This window comes from Lynx canadensis, chromosome B4, assembly GCF_007474595.2.
Source record: "Lynx canadensis isolate LIC74 chromosome B4, mLynCan4.pri.v2, whole genome shotgun sequence".
NCBI classification, from domain to species: Eukaryota; Metazoa; Chordata; class Mammalia; order Carnivora; family Felidae; genus Lynx; species Lynx canadensis.
Window position 1 is genome coordinate 45,651,171 of NC_044309.1, and position 26,049 is coordinate 45,677,219.

Genomic DNA, 26,049 nt, shown 5'->3' on the forward strand with positions numbered 1-26,049 from the left:
CACCTAGTCGGTTGGTGGCCATGATGATGAGCTTTTTATTCATACATCCAAACACTTAGGGATTTTTCCCTTAGAAATATTTCCCACAATAATTTAAATAAATTCCAGAATCCAAGATTAATGCAAATTGAAAATAAAAATAACAATTTCAAAAATATCCATTGCCAATAATTCAACTCTTAGGAGTCATTCCTCAGTAAACAATACAAAATATGGGCAAAGATACAGTTTGCCAAAAAATATGGACAAACTACACTCTGCAACATTATTTATAACAGTGAACACATGAAAATAGACATCTTAAAAATGCCTGGTTGAATAATTTTAGTGCTTCCATTCACTGGCCTTACACAGCCATTAAAAATTCTCTTTACAGGGCACCTGGGTGGCTCAGTCGGTTAAGTGTCTGACTCTGGATTTGGGCTTAGGTCACGGTCTCACGGTTCATGGGCTCGAGCACCACAACAGAGCCAGCTTGGGATTCTCTCTCCCTCTCTCTGCCCCTCCCCTGCTCGTGTTTTCTCTCTCTCTCACTCTCTTTCTCTCTCTCTCTCTCAAAATAAATAAATAAAACTTGAATATCCTATTTACAAAATACGTTTGTTGGTAGGGAGATAACTTTATGATAGATGTTAAGTGCAAAAAGCAAGTCATAGGGGCGCCTGGCTGGCTCAGTTGGTAGAGCATGGGGCTCTTGATCTCAGGGTCATGAATGAGGTCAAGCCCCACGGTGGGTGTGGAGCCGACTTAAAAAAAAAAAAGCAAGCCGCAAAACTATGATAACGTCTTAACTATGTAAAACTATGTACATTGTGTTTGTTCAGGAATCCTTCTGGTTGAAAGAAACACTCAAATCAGCTGAGTAAAAAAAAAAAAAAAAAGAAAAAAAAGGGGGAGGAGTCTCCCAGCCTCCAGGTGGCCAGTGGAGAGCTCTCAGTTATTGCTTATTGCTTCTCTCCTTATTTCTCCCCAGTTCTCTCCTGATTAGTTCCTTCCTCGCTTTTTCGGCCTGCCAGCTTTTTCTCCTCTGCTGCACAGGACCCAAACACGACCTCCCAAATGAAACACCCAGTGGAGGTAGCTAGACTCTCTGTAACACAATTCCAAATTTCAGGCAGACAGAATTGAATTGGCCCAACTTGGGTCGTAGACCATCCACTTCTTGTCCGGTTGGATATGATTATTTAGGGTAGAGGTCATTTTGTCCAGCCGGCTGCAAGGGTGCCTTCGGAGAAGTGCGTAATTGGAAGCAGTGAGAAAGGGAAGGGCAGAGGGCCGGGCAGACGCTTGGGAGGTAGCTAGAGGTTATTATCATAGAGGGAAGGAAATAAGGACATTTTTAATAACGTTGATCACTGAATGACTGGATCATGATGGCCTTTATTTTATCTATGCTATTTTACATTTTACAAGTGTTCTACAACGCTGTGTTTTTTTAGAATCGGGAGAAATGTGGGTTGGGTTGTTTTTTTTTTTCATATATAACAAGTTTTGAGTCCCATCCCTTTATGTGCTAGCTTGTTATGGGAGTTGCCAGGTTGAATGATTAATGGATGCTCTCTGTCCTCAATGAGCCTGTCTCCTTGTGCCAGTTGCCCCTTCCTTGTGTCTGTACTTAACCTTGCCAAGATCTTGTGGGATTCTAAGTTGTTTCTGAAGCCAGTGTCATTCAGTTATGTAACTCTGAACGCCAATAACAACTGTAGTCTGTACTATGTGACTTAGTTATTGGTGGTATGCAATTGTTGATTCTTGAACTGTTTCAAATGACTATTCTTAAAAAAAAAGACTATGTTTGTTTGTTTGTTTTTTTAAAGAAAAACCATTCTAGGGACTCCTGGGTGGCTCAGTTGTTTGAACGCCCAACTCTTGATTTTGGCTCAAGTCATGATCCCAGGGTCCTGGGATGGAGCCTGGCATCATGCTGAGCATAGAGCCTGCTTGGGATTCTCTCTCTCTCTCTCTCTCTCTCTCTCTCTCTCTCTCTCTCTCTCTCCCACTTTCTGCTCGCATGTGCACTCTCTCTCTCTCTCAAAAGAAAAAAAAAAAGAAAAACCATTCTTAATATTTTAATACTCCTTAAGTTGGCTAGACTAGCACACGTTATGTGCAATAAATATTAGTTTTCTGGTTAAAATTCACTTTGTCACCATAGAACTAACTTTCCCATAACCACCGTCCATTTGTTTCTCATGGACCTGTTTGCCTAACATCTAAACGGCCAATTCTTCCTTCACTTTTATGAAATTAGCCTTAATTCCTCTTTCCCCACCTCACACTTCCTTCATCTTCTTGTTTTACTGGCCAGCTCTCAAGGTTTCAAGATCACACGTATGGCCATAAACGTCTCTTTCAGTTAAGAATCTGGATAGAATGTGAAATCATATTTAACTGTCTTCTTTCATATACATAGGGAATTCTATCTTTAAAATGTGAAAAAAAGGGGGGGGGAGCGGCACCTGGGTGGCTCAGTTGGGTAAGCATCAGGCTTTGGCTCAGGTCATGATCTGATGGTTCATGGGTTTGAGCCCTGCATCGGGCTCTGCATGGAGCCTGCTTTGGATCCTCTGCCTGCCTCTCTCTCTCTCTCTCTCTCTCTCTCTCTCTCTCTCTGTACTCATCTCTCAAAAGAAATAAACGTTGAAAAAATAGAAATAAAATAAGATTGTGGGGGAAAATAAGTTTTTGTGGCTCCTATGGCTGGGGTTAGAGTCAGTCTTTAAAGCCTTGACAGTGGTTCCATTTGAAATATAATCTTTGAGTCACAGAGGAGAAGTAACATGATACAGTGTGAGGCTAAGAGAACCAGGGTTCGGATCTCAGCTCAACTGGCAGGGACCATTAGCAAAATACAGCGTGTTTCCCTGAGCCTGTTTCCTCATCTGTAAAATGGGAATCATAACACCTGCTTCTCAGTGTCGTTAAGATTAAATGCGTTACAATAGCTGTCACGTACATATTAGGTGGTCAGTAAACATTTGCTAACCTGATGAAATGTAAAGAACTTGCAGAACTATCAGGAAAACACCCACCTAATTGCCCCAAAGGGCAGTGAGAGTTTTTGATAAAGGAGGTAGAACTACTTTTAGTCAAATTGCATGGGCAAAGGTCAACCCCTCCTTCAGTTGAAAAGCTGGGGGCAGGGCTTAACCAGGAAGTGTAGTCCTTCCGTAAGCCTCACTTCAGCCTTACTAGTCCCAAATCTGAAGCGGCTACAGCCAGATGGGATCTTGGATCACATGAGCCTCCCTAAATGAGAAGCCAAGAAGACTGGGTGAACGTTTCCTCTTAAGTTTTGTGGAGAGAGACTCAGGTACAGAAATACCTTGCTGCCTACCTGACCTGAAGCAGGAAAAACCACTGACAGCTGCGTTCCCAGGTAACACCAGGGGGCACCAGTGTTCCCAGGAGGACCCAGTCTGGGTTTTCAGTCCTGGGTTTGCTAAGGAGGCAAATCCAACCAGGGGAGAGGTTTACTGGGTTTCTTAAAAAGTTGTAAACTCGGAAGCCAAATGACAGCGAAGAATCTAGTTTGTTGGGGTTTCCAGAAAAAGGAGAGAAAAAGATGTATTAGGTTTCTCTTTCATTTCTCCTTTGCTGTAGAAGGTTTGAAATAGCTCAGTAACGCATATGTAACTGGCTGGATCACGTGTAACACTATGCAGTCCTCTCTCATTGTAGGACAAAGTGTGTGATGGAGTGACAGCCGGTCAGGGGCCAAGAGCCCACGGAGGTGCTGTCTCCTAGAGCAGGGAGGGGGCTGAGGACGGGAATCCCCGGGGTTTGCACCCAGGGTCCTGGGCACCTTGTGGGAACGCGGTCTAGCGCTGGCAGACCCTCACTGGCAAGGCCCAGGTAAAATGGGAAATCCCTCTCCCTCCCTTCTAGAAAGCTCCCTCCTGTCGGAGCCCACCCCCACCCCCACCCCCTGCCCTGTTAGAGCCTCAGTCCTTTTGTATAACTGAAGTGCTCTAAGGCTCTGTCTCTCAGGTTCCCTTCTGTTGTGGGAAGTGAAGATATTTTTAGCTCATTTCACCATTAGGATTGCAAAACGTGTCCTCCTCCGAGATGGCAAACAGGGGAGAGGCATGGAGGTATAAAACTGTCTGGAGTTCGGGGAGGAAGGGAAAGACAGCCTCTGAAGGGCACAGGGGCCACAGGGTGCGAAGGGAAGGCTCGAGGCAACCAGACAAAATTCAGCTGACAGTTAGGTCTGGGAACCCCCTGGGGGATGAGTGTCTGTGTACAGGCGCGCGTGACTCCCGGGCCTCATCTGCACATCCAGAGCTGGTGGAAGTGGGCTCGTGGGCTGAGCCCTCCACGGCCTTGGCCTTCGCACCGCGCAGACCCGCACGCGGCAAACTGAGCTCAACGCTGTCGGGCTCGCTTCGGCCACCAGTCACGGCAGCCTCCGTGCCGGAACCACGAGGCACGCGTGCTTGTCCGTTACCTGCCACGGGGAGGGAAGTGAAATCCAGCCTCAACAGTGAATCCACCGCTAAAAATCCCCCGAAGTGTGTCCGTCTGGTGATGAGAGCTGAGGACCTTCCCGAAGTTTCGGACTTCCCAGCCGCACCTACAGTGCCGCCCACACAGCCCTCTGGGCAGCGGCTCCCAAAGGGAGAGGGGACACCGGGGGACTTTGGCCATTTAGGAGGGGAGAGGGGAGGGAGGACCCGTAAGAGAGGGAAGAGAGGCCAACGCTCTCGGACCTTGCTTGTGAAAGTAGGCTTGCCGTGGTTTGTTATGGATAAGGAGAGTGGATATAGACCGAGGGTGGAGCAGCAGGGCTGAGGATCCTGAGTCACTGAGTTAGAATAAGCCTCACGGGTCTTACCGTGTAGCCGATCCCGCAGTCCAGGCTCTGAACCAGCCCGGGGTGGGGGGAGGGGGCACCCAGGGCTTTCTTTGGGCGACACGCAGAATATTTATGGTGTGAGTTTCCATAAATTCAAAAGTTGGGTTTTTCATACAGAGAAAGACAGATACCATATGTTTTCACTCTTATGTGGATCCTGAGAAACTTAACAGAAGTCCATGGGGGAGGGGAAGGAAAAAAAAAAAAGAGGTTAGAGAGGGAGAGAGCCAAAGCATAAGAGACTCTTAAAAACTGAGAACAAACTGAGGGTTGATGGGAGGTGGGAGGGAAGGGAAAGTGGGTGATGGGCAGGGAGGAGGGCACCTGTTGGGATGAGCACTGGGTGTTGTATGGAAACCAATTTGACAATAAATTTCACATATTGAAAAAAAAATAAAATAGATAAGTAAAAAGTTGGGCTTTTACTTTCCACAGGAATAGCTGAGAGCAGAAGGGACCCAACAGGTGATACACTAAGCAATCCTGCTTTAACACAAGCCTTAGCTATAAAGTTAACGGCTCTCCCTTCGTTTACAATGAGGATCAGTAGAGGGCAAGACCCTACGCTTGTCAAATGCATTTAACATGTCTGAACTGACACTTTCATGTCTCCACCGTTTTATTTTAGCCCAGTGCTTTGCGGGCACTGGTCACAGCACCTACCCACTCCCCACCTCCCATACCCCCCCACCGTAGGGCTGCCTCATCCGGGCCAGTACCTGAGCTCTGTGATGCTTTCGGCTTCTCTCTCATTTTCAGACTTGCCCTTTGGCTGGGCCAAGGGCTCCGTTCCTTTCTAGCTTGTAACACGACAAAAATCTCTTCTTTCACGTGGAAAGACTGGGTGCTCCATCTTGACCTCAGTAATTTTCCCCTTTTCTGATCTTGCTCCTGAGTCAGCATCTAGCAAACTCTTCGTAAAGAGGTCAGACCCCACTTCTCTCAATCAGTGCCACACACACGCACACACGCACGCATGCGTGCACATGCACACACACAATTTTAAAGCCGTCCCACTACCTTAGAAAGGTTTGGGGTTTTTTAACTTACGTGCAGGTTTCTTCAGAAGCATAGTATGGCTTGAGGGAGGGCTCACTCTCCCACCCAGGACATAGCTCCCGCAGGACCTGAGTGCCTTCCCTGCCCAGAGCCATCCTGAGCGGCCCAATTCAAAAGGAAGCTTCCGTTTTAAAACCTGATCACTTCTCTCCGGACACAGTCCAGCTCTGGGCTGTTGCCTGAGCTCACCTCCTGCCACACCGAGTGGGCTGTCCCAGTTCTGACCACCTATCCTGCTCTTGCCACACTCTTTCTGGCTTATTCTCTTGCTCGTCTCAGGCTGCTCACTCTCTCCTTTGCTCCATCTCAGTCACTTACTTTTACCTCAGTTCTCAACATCTTACATGCATACGGTTGCCAGATTTGCATAAAAATGCATGACATCCAGGGGCGCCTGGGTGGCTCAGTTGGTCAAGTGTCCGACTTGGTCATGATCTCATGGTTCGTAGGTTCAAGCCCCGCGTCGGGCTCTGTGCTGACAGCCCAGAGCCTGGATCCTGCTTCGGATTCTGTGTCTCCCTCTCTCTCTGTTCCTCCTTCACTCATGCTCTGTCTCTCTCTCTCAAAAATAAATAAACATCAAAAAAAAAAATTTTTTTTAATGCGAGACATCCAATTTAGTTTGCATTTCAGATAAACAACAAATACTTTGTTTTAAGTATAAGCATGTTCCATACAATATTTGGGACATATTTATACTAAAAAATATTTGCTTATCTGAACTTCAAATTTAATAGGATGTCCTGTATTTTATCTGGCAGTTCTATAATCATTTTTTATTCATTCATCAAATATTCATGGAGAACTTACGTGTGTCAGGCATGGTGCTTGGTGCTGGGAAAGTCAGCCAGGTTCCAGTCTTCATATCTTACAGAATATATACTTTATACACACACACACACACACCATATACATATATATGTGTATAAAAGGGTGGCTTTTGTGCTAAGCCAAATATTTGTATGTCACTAGTTTTCTTAATTGCTGCATTTGATGAGGTTGCTTTTATAAACACTAATATTTATTTACAAAAAGGTAACCTATGAAAATAATATAATTGTAATAAATAATAATGCCAATATTTCTTGCACATTTATCATCTACCATGCACTATTTTAAGTGATTTACACACACTAATTCTTTGTATCCACATACAAACTTGACAAAGCGGGTTTGTTTGTTTCGTTATTTTGTTTTTGTTTTTTGAGAGAGAGACCGCGAGAAGGGGAAGGGGCACAAAGAGAATCTTCTGTAAGCTCCGTGCCCAGTGCAGAGCTCAACTCCGCTCCAGGCCTCACCTCATGACCACTGTGACATCATGACCCAAACTGAAATCCAGAGTCAGACACACTCAACCAACTGAGCCACCCAGTCAGCCCCTAAGTAGGGTTTTTTTTTTTAATCCCCATTTTGCAGATGGGAAAATGGAGGCACAAATAAATTAAGAAATGCGCCCAGTCACACAGCTCATAAGCAGAAGACCCAGCATGTGACCTAGGTTCTCTAAATCAAGAAGCCAGCATGTAAACCACTACTCTGTACGGACCACCACTTGTTTTAAGGATTTTCACTTTGTAATTTAGTCCTCCTACATGGTCAATGAGTTAGATACTATGAGTCATATTTTATAAATAGGAAAACAACACCTCAGAGAGGTTAGTGATTCGCTTCAGACCCTTTACCAATAAGTGAAAAAGCAGTTTTCCAATCTCTTCCTCACTGCAAATGCCGCACTCTCCCCATGCCATCTGAAACCCCCTTGGAGCTTAACTAAAGCAGCATTGCCCAAAGTAAATAAATATTCTTTAATGAAAGACTTATCCAGGCACTTGTTCAAACACTTAAGTTCTATTCTAAATGCTTTACAAATATTAACTAATTTAATCTCCAAAATGGCATGAAATAGGTACTGTCATCACACTCATTTTAAACATGAGAAACTGAGGCATGGAGGCAAGTCACATGACTGCTAGTGGCAGAGCCAGGATTTGAACCCAGTCTGTCTCCAAATAGGAAAAAACATTCCACAAGCCATTGTCAAGTGCCTTTTTGCTCCAGGCTTTATTGTAGGCACTGGGCATGGGGCTGAGACAAAAGAGCACACAGACATGCCTGCCCTCATGGGGTTTATATTCTGTTGAGGAGGAAAGAGTACATCTAGACAAACTTGGGATAGGATCCTACTGGGGGGGGGGGGGTGGTGGCTAACACCGCACCAGGAAGAGGCAAACAGTTGACCTTTGAGACCATGTGGCGGGGGAGGGCAGGAATATGGGGGGTGGGGGGAGGCAAAGGTGGAGAAGCAGCGGGAAGGAGCATGTGCGTTGTGGAGTTGTTGAAGTGACTCCAGACAGCAAAAGTTTCACTGTGGTGCATCACGTGACTGTGAAATTGGGAGATGGTAAGGGAAGAAAGATTGTCAAAGCCTGGAATAGGACAGGGATATGAGGAAACATAAGGGAGGAGGAAGCATAGTGGTTCTGACCCCTACCTCACGCCACAGCTCTCAAGCTTTACTCATGTTCAGTTACCTGAGGCAGGTGTGTGGAGCTCAGAAGTCGTGTAAATACGCCTGTGTGTGCAGGAGGCAGTTCAGATCTAGCAAGTCTTCCTTGGCCACCCTGGGAAATCCATTTCTGTCCCCTCCATGTGCCCCTTGATGTTCTGGCACAGCCCCCTGCAGCCCCTCCCAGCCTCACTTCTGTCAGAACTCACCCAGACAGGGGCCATTGCTCTCTCAGGCCAAGGGGCCTTTCCTCAGATGAATGGCTTCTGTACCAGCCTCTCACAAATAAAAGAGAGGGAACAAAAGTGGAAACCAGAAGCACTGGCAGGCAGGCAGGGAAGATATTTCAGCCACTACACCTCCTTCAAACAGTAGAACCTTTGGGAAAAGTAGAGAATATTGGATGAGGCAACGAAGGACCAAAGAAATTAAGTGACTTGTCCAAGAACATTACACGTTAGAAGCTGAGCCAGCCCCAACCATCAGCCTCCAGACAATTTATTTGTACCCTGTCTCACTGCCTCAAACCCTGTCTGCAGTTAGGGTCCCATTTCTTTGTGAGTTCGTCTCGCTAGAAGAGGAAATAGTGGAGAGAAAAGGAGGAATAGATAGGCCGGTGGATCCCATGAATATCACCACAGCTTACTTATTATCACCAGCTTCCATGCCAAAGGACAGTCTTAAAGTAGGACCATGGAGGGAAGGCAACATGATTAAAAGCCACCTCAAGAACAGAGTCAGAGGGCCTGGGGGATAACAGTTGTACTAGACAAAAAAATAATAGCCACCATTTTTGAGTCAGATTCTGTTGGGACTCCTCATACGTTATCTTATACCCTCACAATACCCCTGCAAGATGACTTCTTATTTTTAATTTACTTACATGAAACTCAGGTTCAGAGAAGTGAAGTAACCTGTCCCAGGTCACACAGCTAGTCAGTTGGAAGGCCAAGAGTTAAGCTTAAATCTCCAGATTGTCAGAGTGAGAAGCCCGTGCTGTTTTCTAGTACAGCCGCTGCCTATGAAATTGTAATCCAATGAGATGGGAGGACGGCACTTTCCGGCATCAGGAACAAAATGGAAAATGTAGTCCTTAACATCTAACAGAAGAAAACAGAGTATATTATTTGCAAAAAAAGAAATGATTTCCTAGGGGCGCCTGGGAGGCTCAGTCTGTTAAGTGTCTGACTCTTGATTTCGGCTCACGTCATCATCTCACAGTTTGTGAGTTTGAGCCCCGTGTCAGGCTCCTTGCTCACAGTGCGGAGCCTGCTTGAGAGTCTCTCTTCCCCTCTCTCTCTGCCCCTCCCCCTGCTCATGCACAGGAGCACTCTCTCTTTCTCTCTGTCTCGAAAATAAACATTTTTTAAAAAATGAAATTATTTCCTAGCAGGAAACCAAAAAAGGTGGTATTTCATGAAAGCTTTAATTGAAGAAAATCATTTTATTATACATGTCCAGCTATTCATTCAGAAATAAAGATGAAATCCTTCCATTCCATCATCTTAGTGCTCGGATTGATCTTCCCAAAACCTGCCAGTGACTATATCACTCTCCCACCAAAACTTTGAAAAGCTCTCTGCTGCCTCCATCAGTGCTCTTCAAAGCTGTAAAAATAGCAGGATTTTTTTCAAATGAGATATTTTTAAGTTTATTTATTGATTTATTTTGAGAGCGAGAGAGAGAGAGCACGCACTCATGCAAGAGTGCATGCTCTAGCGGGGGAGGGGCAGAGAGAGAGGGAGAGAATCCCAAGAAGGCTCCGAGGCAGGGCTCGAACTCACGAACCATGAGATCATGACCTGAGCCGAAACCAAGAGTCAGAAGCTTAACTGACTGAGCCACCCAGGCACCCCCGGGTCTTACCTGGGATCCCAAGATGGCAGGAGGTGGAAGCAGACCTATGCAAGCCAGTGGAGATGGTAAAGGAAGAAGGAAGAGAGGATGGGAAGGGTCAGAGACCCCAGTTATTTCCCTCCTGAGTTAGCCTCCCCCTTTGCCCAACTACCCTCCCCAGGAAGTCCTTTGACTGCCTTCTGAGGTCTCAGGTCTCAGGCTCCTTTTGGGAAGTACTGACTGATCAGAGTGAGAAAACGCAGAGCTTTTAGCCGCAGGTTCAAAGGCCCCCATAGTTGGCCCCACTGCCATTTCACTTACTGTCCCTCTATCCCTCAACCCCAGCTGCTCACAAAGCGCCTACGTGTGTCTGTCAGCCCTCTCGCCACTCTGCAAACACATCCTAAACTCCACCACGGTCTGCCCTCTGCCCACCCTGTTCTTAGCCCCCATACCCACCCACCCACGTAAACCCTCTCTATGTGTCCTAGAGGCTTCGCTTGCCCTCTCTGGGCAGGTGTTCCCCACCCCCACCACCCCCCTCCCCGCACTGGCTACCTGCACCTCTGATCTGGCTCCTCGCCCACTCTCTTCGTGTGGAGCTGTCTCTGTGCCTTTCTCTCTCCCTTGTCTCTGAGGCTGTGCTTTCAGAAAGAACCCTGCGTTTTCCACATCTGATGCCTCCCTGCCTCTCTGCGTGGACAGAACAGGTGCTCGAGGAATGTTCGCGGCACTCCACCCACCTCTCTGGACCTACAGAGAGTAGCGCGCCCACAGGTCAAAGGACACGTGTGGACTTTGTTGTTGCAGGGTCGCCATGTGCGCCACCAGTGCCTGGGACCTGGAGGAGATCCCCCTGGACGATGACGACCCAAACAGCTTAGAATTCAAAATCCTGGCGTTCTACGCCAAACACCACGTCTTCAAGAACTCGCCGGCTGCCTCCTCCCCAAGGCCGCCGAGAACAAGAAGTTTGTCCCAGAGAGGACTGGGGAGTTGGCCAGCAAATGACTCGTGGACACAAGTGTCATGGGCTTGGAGAACTTCCCCATCACCTGAGCAGGCCACAAACCTGGGCAAGAAAAAGTCGTCTTGGAGAGCACTCTTTGGAGTGGTAGAGAAGGAGGAAAATGAACAGAGCCCGCCTACGGCCCGCTTGGAGGGTCAGGCGATACCAGAGCTTCAAGGTCCCAGTCATTCAAGGGCTAGGTCCCTTTCTAACATGGGACAGCACAGAGAGCATGAAGGTAGGATTTGGGGATTCTTCTCTCCCACAGCAAGATCTTCCCCTTCTTTGTGTGTCTGGTGGTCCATCTCCTCCCCGCTGGTAATGTGGGCTGAGGGAGAGCACGCCGCTGTGCCTCAGTTTCCCCACTTATTGATATTCAATAATAATTGCCCTGCTTTTCTCAAGACCGAGCAGGAAGTAAGAGAATGGCAGCAAAGGGTGACAGGACAGGTTTTCTGGCTCCACTGCTTATAAATAAGCTCGCTGCCCAAACTCCCGATCCTCTGTGCCAAGGAGCCCTACACAGGGGTTGAGACTGCCACACTCCTGGAGGTAAGTCGACTCACCTCTCTGGGCCTCTGTTTCCATCTGTACATTGGGGTGTCCCACCCTCCCTACCTCTTAGGGTGGATGGAAAGATCTGGTAGTTGCATGCAAAAATACTTTTCAAAGTATAAGGCCCTCTGGGGGGGGAGAAAACACACAACGAAGAAGCATTTTGACAAAACCTTCCCCTCAGTGGAACAAAATACATTTTGTCATTTGAGGACAATGGAACATTTTCACAAAGGGCCTTAGCATACAGTTACCCTCCATCGACAAGCTTCGGCATAAGTATCTTCTTCCCTTTCAGCAGTGCCCAGTGCCCGCTGCCCACATTTTAAAAGAAGCGCCCACTCCTGCTGGGCTTGATGGCTGGGGTAAATTGTCAATAATTAGTCAACAGGTGGCAGTAATGTCTCAATTTTAAAACGGTGTGACCGTCCCCGGCTTACTTGGAGAATCAACCCCCGCTGGGTCGTTTTCTATCCCTCATGATGATCAAGGAAACGTTTCTTTCCCACTGGACTTTAAAATTTTAGAACCGGAGAAGTTGGGGGTGAGGTTATCTGGGGAACTCCTCCTCTCTGCACCCCACCCCCCTGCCATGGGTCCAACAAGCTCCCGCTGGGGATGGTAACTGAGCTCTGGAGCCTACAGAACCCTGTGGACGCACCTACATAGACTTTTCTGGATTTTTCCGAGAGACAGAGGCACTTTTTACAGACCTTAATCTTCTGGTTTCCCGAGACAAATGACATTCTGTATTTTGGTAACACTGAAGTGTCATTTGACCTTTTTTATTTACTAAAATTCTAAGATCTTTATATAGACATAGATAGCTCTAAAATAGTAGAAACGGTCACTTCTCAAGGAGGCCTTGCTGTAGACACTTAGACTCGGTGTATATTCCCTTCCAACACTTCTCTTGCCCGCTTTCTTATTTGGCCAATTACGTGGGTGGTCTGTTGGTTTTTCATCGGATGTGACTCAAGAGAGTCTCATGTTCTACTTCTATTTTACCACGCATAAATCAGAGCCTAGCAGCTGGTGTCACCTGGGTTCTTTTAACTGAAGTTCACAATTTAGCCCTCGCTGCTGTTTCCAGGACCCGGACCCAGGCTTAAGTCATCAAAGTCTAGAAGGAAGAGGTCTTAGGAAGTAGAAAAATGGCGTCAATACCAATTTTAGAAACTACAAACCCAGGGTCTTTGACCCGTGAACCCTTGTTTGTCCACAGCTAGGATTCGCTAAATGTGGAATGATTCCTAGTCTGCCATCCCTAGGCTAGTAACTTCCAACCTCAAAGTCACCTTATATTCCAAAGTGGCTGCTGAGAGTCCGGCCATCGTCTCTCCATTTCAGGCAGGAAGAAGAGGAAGCAAGTGGTGGGAGGTGGGGGCCTGGAACAAAAGGGTGTCTTTTTCTAGATAATTCAGTTCCGTTTTAGAGAGCTTTCTTGGAATTGCACTCAACTTTTCTTACATCTCACTGGCCACTCTTTAGTGTCAAGAAGGCTGGGAAATGTAGTCTGTGCAGCTGAGCCCATTGCTGCCTGTGACACTTCAGGGGTCACTTGCTAAGGAGGAAGAAAATGGATTCTGGGAAGGAAGTAGCAGTCTCAACCATAGGGAAACACCCTGCCCCTTCTCTTTAAAACAAATGCCTCCAGGGGGCGCCTGGGTGGCTTGGTTGAGCGGCTGAGCATCTCACTCTTGGTTTACTCATGGTCTCATGGCCTGAGTCGGGCTCTACACTGGCAGCATGGAGGCTGCTTGGAATCCTCTCTCTTTCCCTCTTTCTCTGCCCCTCCCCCACTGGCGCTGTCTCTGTCTCTCTCAAAATAAATAAATAAACTTTAAGATAAACAAATACATGCATCCACAAAACAAATGCCTCAGGCCAAAGGCTGGATGGCAAGTCCTCCGGCTGTGCTCTCTTGCTCTTCTTATAGTGACATCACCTCCCCCAAAAATAGACCCCAAAGGACGGGCAGCCTTTCTGTCCTCTCCCCACCCCCATCCAATTCCCCCTTGCCTATCAGATGAGATCGACTCCAACAAGAAGGGAATCTTTTTTTTTCTCAGAGTTTAAAATTTAGGTATTTATTTTAATTAATGGGAATCTTATTAAGGAGGACACTTGTTGGGATGCGCACTGGGTGTTGTATGTGAATGATCCATCACTAAATTCTACTCCCGAAACCAGTACTACGCTATATGTCAGCTAACTAGAATTTAAATACAAACTTGGAAGAAAATAAAGAAATAAAGAAATAAAATGGGCATCTTAGCTAGAGCTGGTTCATCTGAGTCTAAATGTACTCGCTCATACTTTTCCCTGCACGAATGTCACCTGCCTCTCTCCCTCCGTGCCCACCAATTCATAGAAAGCAATGCACTGTAAGCAGGTGAGTCAGATTGGGTATTCCCAGGCCGCCAGCGGTCTCCTGATCGCCCTGCCACATGATGGGGGCTGGGGGATAAGGAGGGACAGGCTTTGGGGCCTCCGTCTGCCTCCTTCAAGTACAAGATGGGCACAGTGTGGCTTTCTGGTAGAAGAGCCATGCGCTGATCGCCCCAGACAGGCCGCACAAGGTTACAGAGGGGGAAAAAAAATCCCCATCTTCTGCCGATACAAGGGAAGGCTCCCAGATACAAGAGGCTCTGGGACCCAGCCTCTTGCCATTTCCTTGTCAGGGGCCATGGTGGCCAGCGTTCAAGAGAGGAGGCTGGTTGGGCCACAATAAGGTGGAAAGTATATATTTGGTTTGGCTGTTAAAACAGGAAGGAAAAGCATCCATCCTTCTCTCCTTGACTCTCCAATACTTCTCTCTCAATTCACTCATTATCTCTTTTTGAACCCTGTGAACCAAACATGAAAAATATGGCTTTTTAAGGAAACCATTATGCCTTTTTTTTTTTTTTTTTAAGGAAGGCATTGTGGACAAAGCATTAGTTCCCATGGTCTTCCAGTGATGCCCAGAGGGTGAAGGGGGAGCACTAAACTCCCATACTGTGGAGGAATCCAGGGACAGAGAGTCAGAAGTCACATTGGCAGCTCCGTAGGATGTCAAAGCATGGGACAGGATCCCTCCTGGGACCCAGGCTATGCCTCTCTTAGCCATCTTCATTTACAAAGCCCAGGAATTCCTCTGGGCACCCCAACCTTCTGGCCCAAACCCCACTGTGTTGCTTTCTTCAAGTGTGTGAATGGGATAGCGTTTTCCAAATATTACTTGGGCTCCGTAGGGCATCAAAGACAGAGCTGCACACATTTCTAAAACTTAAGAACTTAGCGACAAATCAACAATGAAAATTTTAGTCCCAAATAACTCAGCAATACCACCTGCTCCCCTCCTCCCCATCCCTGACGAAAAGCAGAGCTGACTCGTCCCTTCACAGGCTAGGACCTTCAGGGGGCCTTTAATTCAGGGGGCTAGGATATTTAAACCTTCATGCCCCCACATGCTTTATTCTATAGTAATGTGTGCAAATACATACTTCTTTTCCTGGATTATAAATTCTTGAAAGCCGTGGACTGCACTTTATGTCCCCTGGTGTACCTATCAGCGTTAATTGGATGTTTCCCATTAGACCGGGAGGAGAGAGAAGACGTGTCACTTTAAGAGCAAGGGGAGTTCAGTGTTGACTTGATAATGGGCTTGAGTAATGAATATGGTCTGAGAGCAGGGATATTTCTCTTTCCTCAGTGACCAACCCCCAAAGGCTTGTCAAACTCTTGAATGCCCTCCTCTGCACGTAGGGGCCAGCTCTCCCAAGATATAAAGAATGTCCCCCCCCCCAAAAAAAGAATAAAAATAAAAGCATAATGAGGATTCCCTCAAGCAAAGAACTAAGCACTTTCTTTTGTGTTTCCTCCCTTGCAAAGGGGAAAGGGGACCCTAATTTTGCAAGACTTCAAAAAGAGGGTGCAGAAGGGCAATTGTTTCAAGGTGGCAATCATTCCTCTGTGCGCTCCTCCCCCATCCCAGCCTCTGCCAGGCAACTGCCAGAGCTTTCTGAAGAATGGCCTCCCCCGCACACACGTCCCCGGGCAGCTTCCTCTCCCTCTAGGCTGGGCTTTTCATTCCGGGCGACCGTGCATACCGATGAGCTAGACCAAGTTCTTCTGGGAAGGGCCGCTCAGCACCATTTGGTCTCGTTTCAGCTGAGGACCCCCAAGTCGTTTCCATTGCCAACCGCGTTGCCGAAATTGTGCATTCCTGGCCCCCAGCCGACGAGGTCCACGGCCAGGCGGGAAGCCGCAAGTCCAAAGGCAGTTTTGTCCATCCGTTCATCCAGCGCCAGGACCTCCAGCTTCCAGCGCCCAGTGCTAAGAAAGGTAAACCCCCTTCCACGTGCTTGGGTCGTCGGGCCGGGTGTCTGCCAGGCAGAGCTATGCATTCGTGGGTTCGGTCAGCGCAGGGCTCTGCAGTTAGGGGTGTCTGCTGCCCTGGGCTGAGGGCAGGACAGCAGGCTGCTGGAGGCCCCGACCTTTCGCTCTTGAGACCGGCCCAGGCAAGGGCAGTGCGCCAACAGACCGAAGCAACGTGCCAAGCTCAGTGCTAACTGCAAAGCCTCCTGCTGAGGGAGCGGGGGGGGGGGGGGGGGGGGGGAGCACGAAGCGGCCTCAACCTTGTCCACCGAGGGAGATGCGCTATTGGATTTAATCCTGTGGGTGACGGCCGCGGGCCGGTTTGCTCCCGGGAATGCCCAGGTTGCGGACGGAGCACGGGCCCAGGGACTTACAACGTGGCCCCGTGAAACAGCAGGGCGTCGTCAGACACCGGGTCTGGCGCACCACGTATAGCAGAAGCGAGAACTAGTGACCGGGGGGGGGGGGGGGGGGGGGTCAGCTGTCACCAAAGCCACAGCCGTAGCGAGGACCAGTAGTTCCCAGCAGATGTGCAGAAATTCTGGAGTTGAACGGGAGCGCAACCACGTGCCACAGGAAGAGAAGTTCAGTCCCGTCACTGACGACTGTCCCTGCTCGTGGCCCTCCTTCCCCAAACTCCAGCCCAGGGGTGGGACGGAGGGGAGGCGGCCCGGGGATTGCAGTAGCCCAAGTACAAGGCGCAAGTGGCGGCAGCTGCCTGGCCTGCAAGCGGAGCGGTGATGTCGCCTGTCTCGTGCCGCATTTCCGGGACCGCAAACTACCCCTTCCGGGGCTGGAAGAGAAGAGGCCCCTCTGAGTGTGCTAAAAAGTGCCTCCACCTTATTGTGATCCCCTGTGTGTGGAGAGCTGCCCCTGAACCAGCCTCAGGCTGATGCTCGTCTCCTCTGTGCACGTGAGAAATGCCGGCCCTTGTTAGGGTGACTCCCAGAGAGAGGGGCCACAGGGGCAGATAAAAACTACATACACACGGGCCACGGAGACCCGCGTGCTGGTGCCTCCCAGGTGATTTGAGGCTCAGACCTCCCACTTCCCTTGCCTTTCGCTAGACCTTCCTGGGAGGTGATGGGCTGGATTAATTTCCTGGCCTCTCCTTCCCTCTTATCTGGAACACACATGAGGACTCCATGACTTCAAAGATTGTGCCCTCAATGAAAAGCACTCCTGTATCAGTAACTGGCTTTTCTCTGTCTGGATTCCGTTCCGGAGCCATGACCGTTTCCCTCATGTTGGGTGGTTAGCATGTTTTGAGATAAGAAAAATCATACTCCATGTCCCCCGTTCCCACGTACACACCAACAGGAGCCGTCTCTCTCTCTACCTGCCATTTTAGCCTTTGGAGTGGGAGCACTCCGTAAGCGTATTTACTTATACCTCACTTTGTTGTAAAGACAGCATGCAAAGTATACATGTTAGTAAATAAGATTAATCAAATAAATCAATTTGAAAGATAATGTAAAAAGAACGCACTAGCGGGGAAATAGAGGTGGGTTTAGGAATGAGCTTAATTCCCAAAATGCAAGCCAGGAAGACCGTACCCCCTCTTAGCTGGGGCCCACAAATTCGGCTCTGTACTTTCTAGCAGCACAAAGGGGGAATATGACCCATTGGAATTTATGGTGTCCATATGGGAAAAGCAACATCTGCTCAGGAGAATCCTACCAACGAAAAAGAAGGTTCTCCTAAACATCTTCAGAGACAGGACCATGGGTCGTGGAACCAATATCGTCAACAACATTCTTACAGTGAATAAAGTGATGCATTTCATGGTGAGAAGCGGGGCGCTGAGGGAAAAAAGAAGAAAGGAAAGGAGGGGTCTGTAGGAGAGGGCAGCTGGAGTGGTTTGTGCCCCATCAGTCGAAGGAAGGTAAGTTAAGTTGCTGAGAATTACAAAGCACATGTCTCCCTCAGTCCCTAACCAGGCTACAAGTATTGTCCCTGGGGGCAAAAAAAGAAAAAAAAAAAAAAAGTTAAGATGATTTTTCTTCTTAAAAGAAATAACTGGAATTTTCCCCCGACAGATGGAGAGGAGCAAATAATAGCCCAAATCGTCGAGCTGCTGAAATATTCAGGGGATCAGTTGGAAAGAGAGGTATGGAGCTTCTTGAACTAATGTGATTTCTTTTCTGTGCCCACTCACTGGGACAGAGAATGGAAGCGTACTGCAGATTGTATTCCTTTGCAAGTTCTGGTTTCCACTTAGTCCTAAATTTTATTTCCCTTGGAGTCCAAATTCTTCATGCTGGCAGCATCTCAAAAATGAATCACTTTGGAAAACATAAGTAAACCTTCTGGAGCCTCCCTGGAATTTTTGGAAATGAAAAATGTAACTTTGTTATTGCAAGAAAAGACACCAATAAATTAAAATTTGCTGAATAGAATTATGAATCTGGTTCCCCATGTAACTGATCCTCGGGGAAGTTTAGACTCTTGCATTTGCCCTGCAGTCTGGATATCGATGTCCCACGCCTGCTCCAAGGCTGGAGTCCTTCCCAAAATCTCCCCCGAGAGTGGCTGGACTGTTCTCTGCTCAAGGTCTCTCTCAGCTATTTGGCCGGGGAGGCGGATTAGTGTTACTTGGAGAACTTTGGACTTACTTCCTGCCATTTAGAAGTCAAGACCCATCATTCCCGTCAGGAAAGTGTGAGAGTGTCTTCAGATACAGAGCTGGTGAGCAGGACCCCAGAATTCTGTGCCGTTACCCACAGACTGCTGAGTAGCCTCTGGGGTCTGTCAGTCAGGGACTGGCCTGTGGACCCCTTGCCTTGTCCTGCCACGATCAGTGGATGGAAGTCAGGCCCCATGCGGCTTGTGCAGGAGGGGAAACAACACTAAGTGGCCAGCCACTCTACCCCAGTCCCAACTTCTCGGTGGGTCCTCCCTCAATGCCTTTGTCAGCAGTGTGTGCAGAGGATGGTAACTGGGAGGGCATGTGAGCTTCAAGTCCCCAAGTAGAGGATGAACTGGGGTGCAGAGAAAGAAAATAGAATACGGTACATGACTTGAGGGCACTCCTATGTTTCTCCAGAACTAACATCAATGGATAGGAGTTATGGGGCAATTGATTTTCTCCATTTTAGGAATGAACTTTCTAGCACTCAGGGCTGTCTTGTGACGGAATGAGCCTCCTGTCACCAGAAGAATGGCCAGTAGATGCCAATAACCAGCCAACAGTGCAGTCCTTGTACTGGGAGGGACCTATTCGAATCCTCGAGGACTCTTTACAGCTTGAAGACGCTGTGGCTCTCATGGCAACCTCCTTCCCAGCCTCCCTAAGAAGTGACTTGCATTAGGTCAGGGAGGCAAGGGACAGGAAGTGGTACGAAGCTGACCTTTGTGGCTCTAAAGAGAGACGCTTTCCTTTTCATCCCATAAATTACCACTTTAAAAAATCTCGCTTTGCTTGATGCACGCTCCTGATGATTTGGGGTGACGCTTTACGTTATTTATGCAGAAAACATGGTTGTTTCCCCAGTAGAGGACTCTGGTAGGAATACACAGAAGGTCTGACTTTGCTGTGTGGGTGTGAGTTCCTACTAGAGAGGGACAGTGACTCTGTCTAACCTTAACCCTAACCCCTACCCCCCAACCCCATGGCTGCAGAGTGCCTGCAAAGCCCCTCATCCCTGAGACCACATGCAAGCTCATCTTGCACCTTCCTGGGATGCCAGAGGCAGGTGCAACCCAAAGGAGCAAAGAGAGAGGGGCCAGGGTACTCCATGGAAGTGTTTCTTTCTGGCATTTGATTCTTCGACCATTCTGGTAGAGTCCGGGCTTCTGGCTGCCCACTGGGGTTTTGAGTCTAGCTTCTTCAACTGGGTCGCTGATCAAAAGGGGTCCATTCTTGGTGTAGAGGACATTAGTCATTCTTGCTTCGGATTTATAAAACAGACAGGCTCCTGAGTCTCACAGAAGTTGGGGGGTGGGCTGGGCTCACATAAAGGACGCTGCTCCACCGAAATCTTTACATAGCATCTGATGCATCCCCCAGGATATCCCTTGTAGAAACAATGTTTGTTGAGAACCTGCTTAGCTTATCATTCGTCAAAGATAGAATTTCCAAATAAACATTTAATCCTTGCTCACTAAGAAACTTCTTAGTTGGAGCCAAGGTTTTCCACTGGGTGTTTCAGGGGCCCACTGTTGAGTCGGCTTCACGGGGCCAGGCTGCTGTACTAAATGCATATCCTCTTGTACACAGTTAAAGAAAGACAAGGCTTTAATGAACAGCTTCCAGGACCAGCTGTGCTACCCTGTTTTCAAGATCATCACAGACCAGTTCCTAAGGTGTGTGGACACCAGGGGAGAATCAGAGGTCAGAGCTCAGGGCTTTAAGGCTGCTCTTGCAATAGACGTCACGGCCAAGCTCACTGCTATCGACAATCACCCTATGAACAGGGTGCTGGGCTTTGGAACCAAGTACCTAAAAGACAACTTCTCGCCCTGGGTCCAGCAGCACGGTGGATGGGTAAGTGCATCCTATTTCAAAATGAACCTTCCCAGAATTCAGAGGAGACGGAATGGAAAGTTGTGGGGTTTTTTTCATTTATTCGTTGTTTGTTTTTTTTTTTAAGTGAAGGGAACACGTCTTTGAGGCAGTTCTCATGGATTTAGAAGTTGAGTGGCAAGAGATATATCCCAGTGATGGGATCCTATTTTTAGTGATTATCTTCATCATCGATAAATATTTACTAGGCTCCCAAAGGGTACATGGGATATGTGTGTTGGACCAGGGGGGACCAGTCAGATATAACAGGAAATGAAGAGATGTCAAGATATAAAATGTTTAGATATAATTTCTGTTTTCACAAATTTTGTAAGCAACCGAAGTCTGGCAGTGAGACAAGGAGAGGCAAACACTTCCTTGTTCTCTTAGCTGCTGACAGGCAGAGAGAGACACAGCGTTCATGATATTTTGTCATTGCTGCTTGGACCCAGCCATTTTGACAGGGACATTTTGATACAAAGCAAAAAGCAAACCATTAAATTTGTATCATTTTGTTTTGTTTTATTTTAAATAAAGTTTATTTATTTATTTATTTATTTTTTTTTTCAACGTTTATTTATTTTTGGGACAGAGAGAGACAGAGCATGAACGGGGGAGGGGCAGAGAGAGAGGGAGACACAGAATCGGAAACAGGCTCCAGGCTCCGAGCCATCAGCCCAGAGCCTGACGCGGGGCTCGAACTCACGGACCGCGAGATCGTGACCTGGCTGAAGTCGGACGCCCAACCGACTGCGCCACCCAGGCGCCCCAAAGTTTATTTATTTTTTAAGCAATCTCTACACCCCACGTGGGGCTTGAACTCAACAATCCCGAGATCAAGAGTCACAAGGTCTCCCCACTGAGCCAGCCAGGTGCCCCAAATTTGTATGTTTTTTTTAATTTTTTTTATTTTTTAAATTTATATCCAAATTAGCATATAGTGCAACAATGATTTCAGGAGTAGACTCCTTAGTGCCCCTTACCCATTTAGCCCATCCCCCCTCCCACAACCCCTCCAGTAACCCTCTGTTTGTTCTCCATATTTAAGAGTCTCATGTTTTGTCCCCCTCCCTGTTTTTATATTATTTTTGTTTCCCTTTCCTTATGTTCATCTGTTTTGTCTCTTAAAGTCCTCATATGAGTGAAGTCATATGATTTTTGTCTTTCTCTGACTAATTTCGCTTAGCATAATACCCTCCAGTGCCATCCATGTAGTTGCAAATGGCAAGATTTCATTCTTTTTGATTGCCGAGTAATACTCCATCATATATATATACCACATCTTCTTTATCCATTCATCCAATGCCCATGGACATTCGGGCTCTTCCCATAATTTGGCTATTGTTGATATGTATCTGTTTTTAACTACCTGTTATCAGGCGAAACAGACATCTTCACCCCCATGCTTCAGACTCAACATCCCTCCCCCCCCCCCCCCCCCCCCCGCCAACCCCATCCTTTATCCTCATTCCTTGAGATTTCCTTAAAGCTGCCATACTCAGATGGCCTCCCAAGGTTAACCTTTCCAAAATGTGTAGCCCATAGTTTTAAATATCCATAGGCTCAGGGCACTTTATTTTGTCTGTTCAGATCCTTCTTGGAAGCACAGGCCTTTGTCCCACATTATCTTTAGTCCTCTTTCCACTAGAATGGAGCAAGGGTAGTGGGTTTGAGTCTGCTCCACACATGGTCAGCATAGCCCTGAGGCCTCCACTCTTGGTCTCTTGGTTTCCAGAAGGAATGCAGAGCTGATCTTGCTAAGGGACTGAAGTGCCCGCTGTGGTCTCCAGTGGCTGCCTGTTAAGCTTACCTAGTCTTCTGTTCCTTTCTATTTTCCACATCTGCACCAGATATGGTAGCCGTAAGGGGCTGATCTGAACAACTGAGGCTCGTAAGTATTCTAAATTCAAGCTGCCTTAACTCATGCTAAGATGCCTCGACATTATTTTGGCTTTAACTATTCTTTCTTCCAGGACCCCCTCAAGTCCCTCCTCTGTCCCAGAGCCTTTCCTGACTACTCTAGCTTAAGGGCCTCACTAGCCTCTGACTTCTTACAACACTTCATATCTGCACTATAATTACATACAGGAAAGAATCATCCTGGTTAATGTTAATATATTTTTCCAAAAAGATTGTAAGTATCAACTGGGTCCACAGGCCAGTTCTATTCAGTCTATAGACTAAAAGTCTAAATAGACTAAAAGTCTATGTAGTTGGTTAATGCAGCTGAAATGCCAACTGTGTACCGTAAAAAAATAGTCTATACCAAAAGCACAAACAACAAAAGAAAAAAAAATTGGATTACATCAAATTAAAATTTTTTCTGCTTGAGGGGCACCTGGCCGGCTCAGTCGGTGGAGCATGTGACTCTTGATCTTGGGGTTGTGAGTTTGAGTCCCACGTTGGGTGTAGAGAGTATTTAGCAAATAAAAATCTTAAGAAAGACAAATTTAAAAAATAAGTAATTTTTTTCTGCTTCAAAGGACACTACCAATAAAATGAAAAGACAACACACAGAATGAAACAAAATATGTTCAAATCATATATCTGAAAAAGAACTTGTATTCAGAATATGTAATAAATTCTTACAACTCAACAATAAAAAGACAAAAGCCAATTTTGAATAGACATTTCTCCATAGAAGATATACAGATGGCCAGTAAGCAATGAGAAGATGCTTGCTTAACATCTTCATTTCAACATTAGGCACATGTGAATCAAAACCACAGTAAGATATCATTTCACATGCACTAGCATGGCTAAAATAAAAAAGACAGATGTTGGTGAGGATGTGGAGAAATGTGAACCCTCATCCACTGCTGGTTGAGTTCTAAAATTTTCCCTTTTAGAAACAATTTGGCAATCCCCCCAAAATATTAAACATAGAGTCACCAATTCCACTCAGATATATACCCAAGAAAATTGATAACAAATGTTCACATAAAAACTTGTACATAAATGACCATAGCAGCATTCATTTTTATGCATAATAGCCTGAAAGTGGAAACAACCCAAATGTTCATCAGTGATGAATGGTGAATAGCAAAACCAAAGGCAGTATGTCCATACAGTGGAATATTATTTGGGCATAAAAAGGAATGGAACAGATGGATGAACCTTGAAAACATTATGCTAAGTGAAAGTTAGACAAAATGGCCATATACCATACATTGTATGATTCTATTTTCATGAAATGTCCAGAATAGGTGAATTCACAGAGACAGATTAGAGAAAAAGAGAGAGAATAGGGAGTGACTGCTAATGGGTAAAGAGTTTCTTTTTGTGTGATGGAAATGTTCTAAAATCAGCCAAACGTGATGGTTGCACAATTCTGTGAATATACTAAAAACCACTGAATTATATATTTTAAAAGGATGAACTCTGTGATATATTTCAACAAATCTGTTATGAAAAAATGGTGGTTCTAATTCTAGCAAGCAAATTAAAAGACAAAAGAAAAAAGAATACATTTTTATTTACTTATTTTTAATTTGGCTGCTGGTGCTAGAGAGAAAAACAGTTTTAATTAGAGAAGATTGATGGATTTTTGGTAGAAATAATAAAGGGAATTTTCAAAGTCTTCAGAATTTGATGGCATTGTTCCTTATCATTTGTAATTTATTAGTTTACTTTTCCAGGTCATCATAAATCCGAATTTTAAGTCTTGGCCACAGTTAGGTTTAATTTGGAGCATGTGGCTGGAAATTGGAAGAGGGAAGAAAAAGAATGAGAGAGAAAGGACTATAATTTTTCCAAGGCTGATAGAGGAGTTGCAAAAAATAAAGAAGGAGGATGTTGATAAAAGAATATTTACGAGTTGATATGAGTTATGAAAATGTGAAAGAGATGTGGACACCTGTGCTCAGTCTCCAAGCACAAGAAAGAAAGATGACACTGGGTGGCAAGCTTCTAGGGACTTCCATTGGCTCTTGGTATTTTGGTGGCACTCCAGGGTGTCCTTATAGTGGTAGGGAAGGAGGAAAATGATTCCTATGCACCAGTTTTCCAGGGTTCCTAACTATCCCAGTGTTTCACATTTCCTGCAAGTACATCTAACTTCCAAACGAAATTGCAAATACGAGGGCAGATTTATGTATTTTATGCTTCTTTGTCTCTCAACACTCCCATTCTTTCTACATACATCATAGATGTTAAGCCAATACTCTTAGCATAATCAATCAATCAATCAAATGAAAGAATAACAACTGTATCTAAAAAACATGTTAGGGGCGCCTGGGTGGCTCAGTGGGTTAAGTGTCCAACTCTTGGTTTTGGCTCAGGTCATGATCTCACAGTTCATGGGTTTGACCCCAGAGTTGGGCACCATGCTTGGGATTCTATCTCTCTACTTCTATCTCTATCTCTATCTCTATCTCTATCTCTATCTCTACCTCTACCTCTGCTCCTCCCCCATGTGCATACTCTCTCAAAAATAAACTTAAAAAAAATAAAATAAAAAATAAAAAGCATGCTAAACTAGCTCCCATGAGATTTTAATTCACCCGTTGGCCATTTTTCCTCATTGTAAAGGACTGTTCAAATAGTCACCCTGTGCTCCTACAACTTCATCCATTTCACAGAGCTTTGCAAAGAACATAATCTTCAACTTTCCATAATCTTCAACTTTCCAATATCTACTCCTTTGAAATTTTTTTTAACTCTTTTGAATTTTAAATACAGCATCAAAGCCTTTCCCCATCTAGCCTATCAGCCCTGGGTGTGTAACCTAAGTCCTTCACATATGTTTTCCTTTCCTGAATACCAAGGCTGCTGGTCGTCTTTCCAAACCTCCCCCCAACCCTAACATAGTCTCTGAAACCCGGGTCATGCCTGGGACAAGAGAGCAGAGTTAACAGGTTTATGTTTTCAGTTCAACAGTGAATCAAACTTGGAATTTTGTGAATCTATTTCTCTTTTTCCCCTCTAGGAAAAAGTGCTTGGGATATCACATGAAGAAGTAGACTGAAAAATCAGAAGATTTGTAATCTGGAATACTCATTATCCAGCTAGGATCCTGTCTACGTTGGTCTCAGCATAGACTATGGGAGAAAATTAACATGTACAAGGCAGAGGGAGCACTGAAGTTTTCAAAGTCATTGTTCCTGTGAATCCAGAGGCCTGAGGAGAGAGGCCTTGTCTGTCTGCAGCTCATAGAATGTAGTAGTGTGGCCAGTGACATCCATGTTTCCCAGGTTCTCCAATGAGTGTGGGAGGAAGTCTAGGAAGACAAGTGGTAATTTTCCTTTCAGATGTTCAGAACAGAGACAGTCACCTTGCCTCTGTTGGCCGCTTTGGGGAAATTTTGTTACAGATATTTGCTGATCTCATAAGGGTGAAATGATAAATTGTGCATGTGTTTA

At 46.2% G+C, this 26,049-nt stretch overlaps 1 protein-coding gene across 1 annotated transcript; it reads left to right on the plus strand.

Moving 5' to 3' along the window:
* Positions 1 to 3,160: 3,160 nt before the first annotated feature.
* BCL2L14 (BCL2 like 14) lies at positions 3,161 to 26,049 on the plus strand. The gene is made up of 6 exons (XM_030322069.1): positions 3,161 to 3,379; positions 11,070 to 11,506; positions 15,979 to 16,152; positions 18,225 to 18,295; positions 20,405 to 20,671; positions 25,617 to 26,049. Exons 2-6 carry the CDS (start codon positions 11,077 to 11,079, stop codon positions 25,653 to 25,655), a joined length of 981 nt encoding a protein of 326 aa, XP_030177929.1. The 5' UTR covers positions 3,161 to 3,379; positions 11,070 to 11,076; the 3' UTR covers positions 25,656 to 26,049.

What these genes read in the sequence shown, in the direction of transcription:
- BCL2L14 (XM_030322069.1), top strand. Translation starts at nt 11,077, where the DNA reads ATGTGCGCCACCAGTGCCTGGGACCTGGAGGAGATCCCCCTGGACGAT. An exon ending in AGCGCCCAGTGCTAAGAAAG is followed by an intron (nt 16,153 to 18,224) that starts GTAAACCCCCTT and finishes TTCCCCCGACAG; the next exon opens with ATGGAGAGGAGCAAATAATA. An exon ending in TCCAGCAGCACGGTGGATGG is followed by an intron (nt 20,672 to 25,616) that starts GTAAGTGCATCC and finishes TTTCCCCTCTAG; the next exon opens with GAAAAAGTGCTTGGGATATC.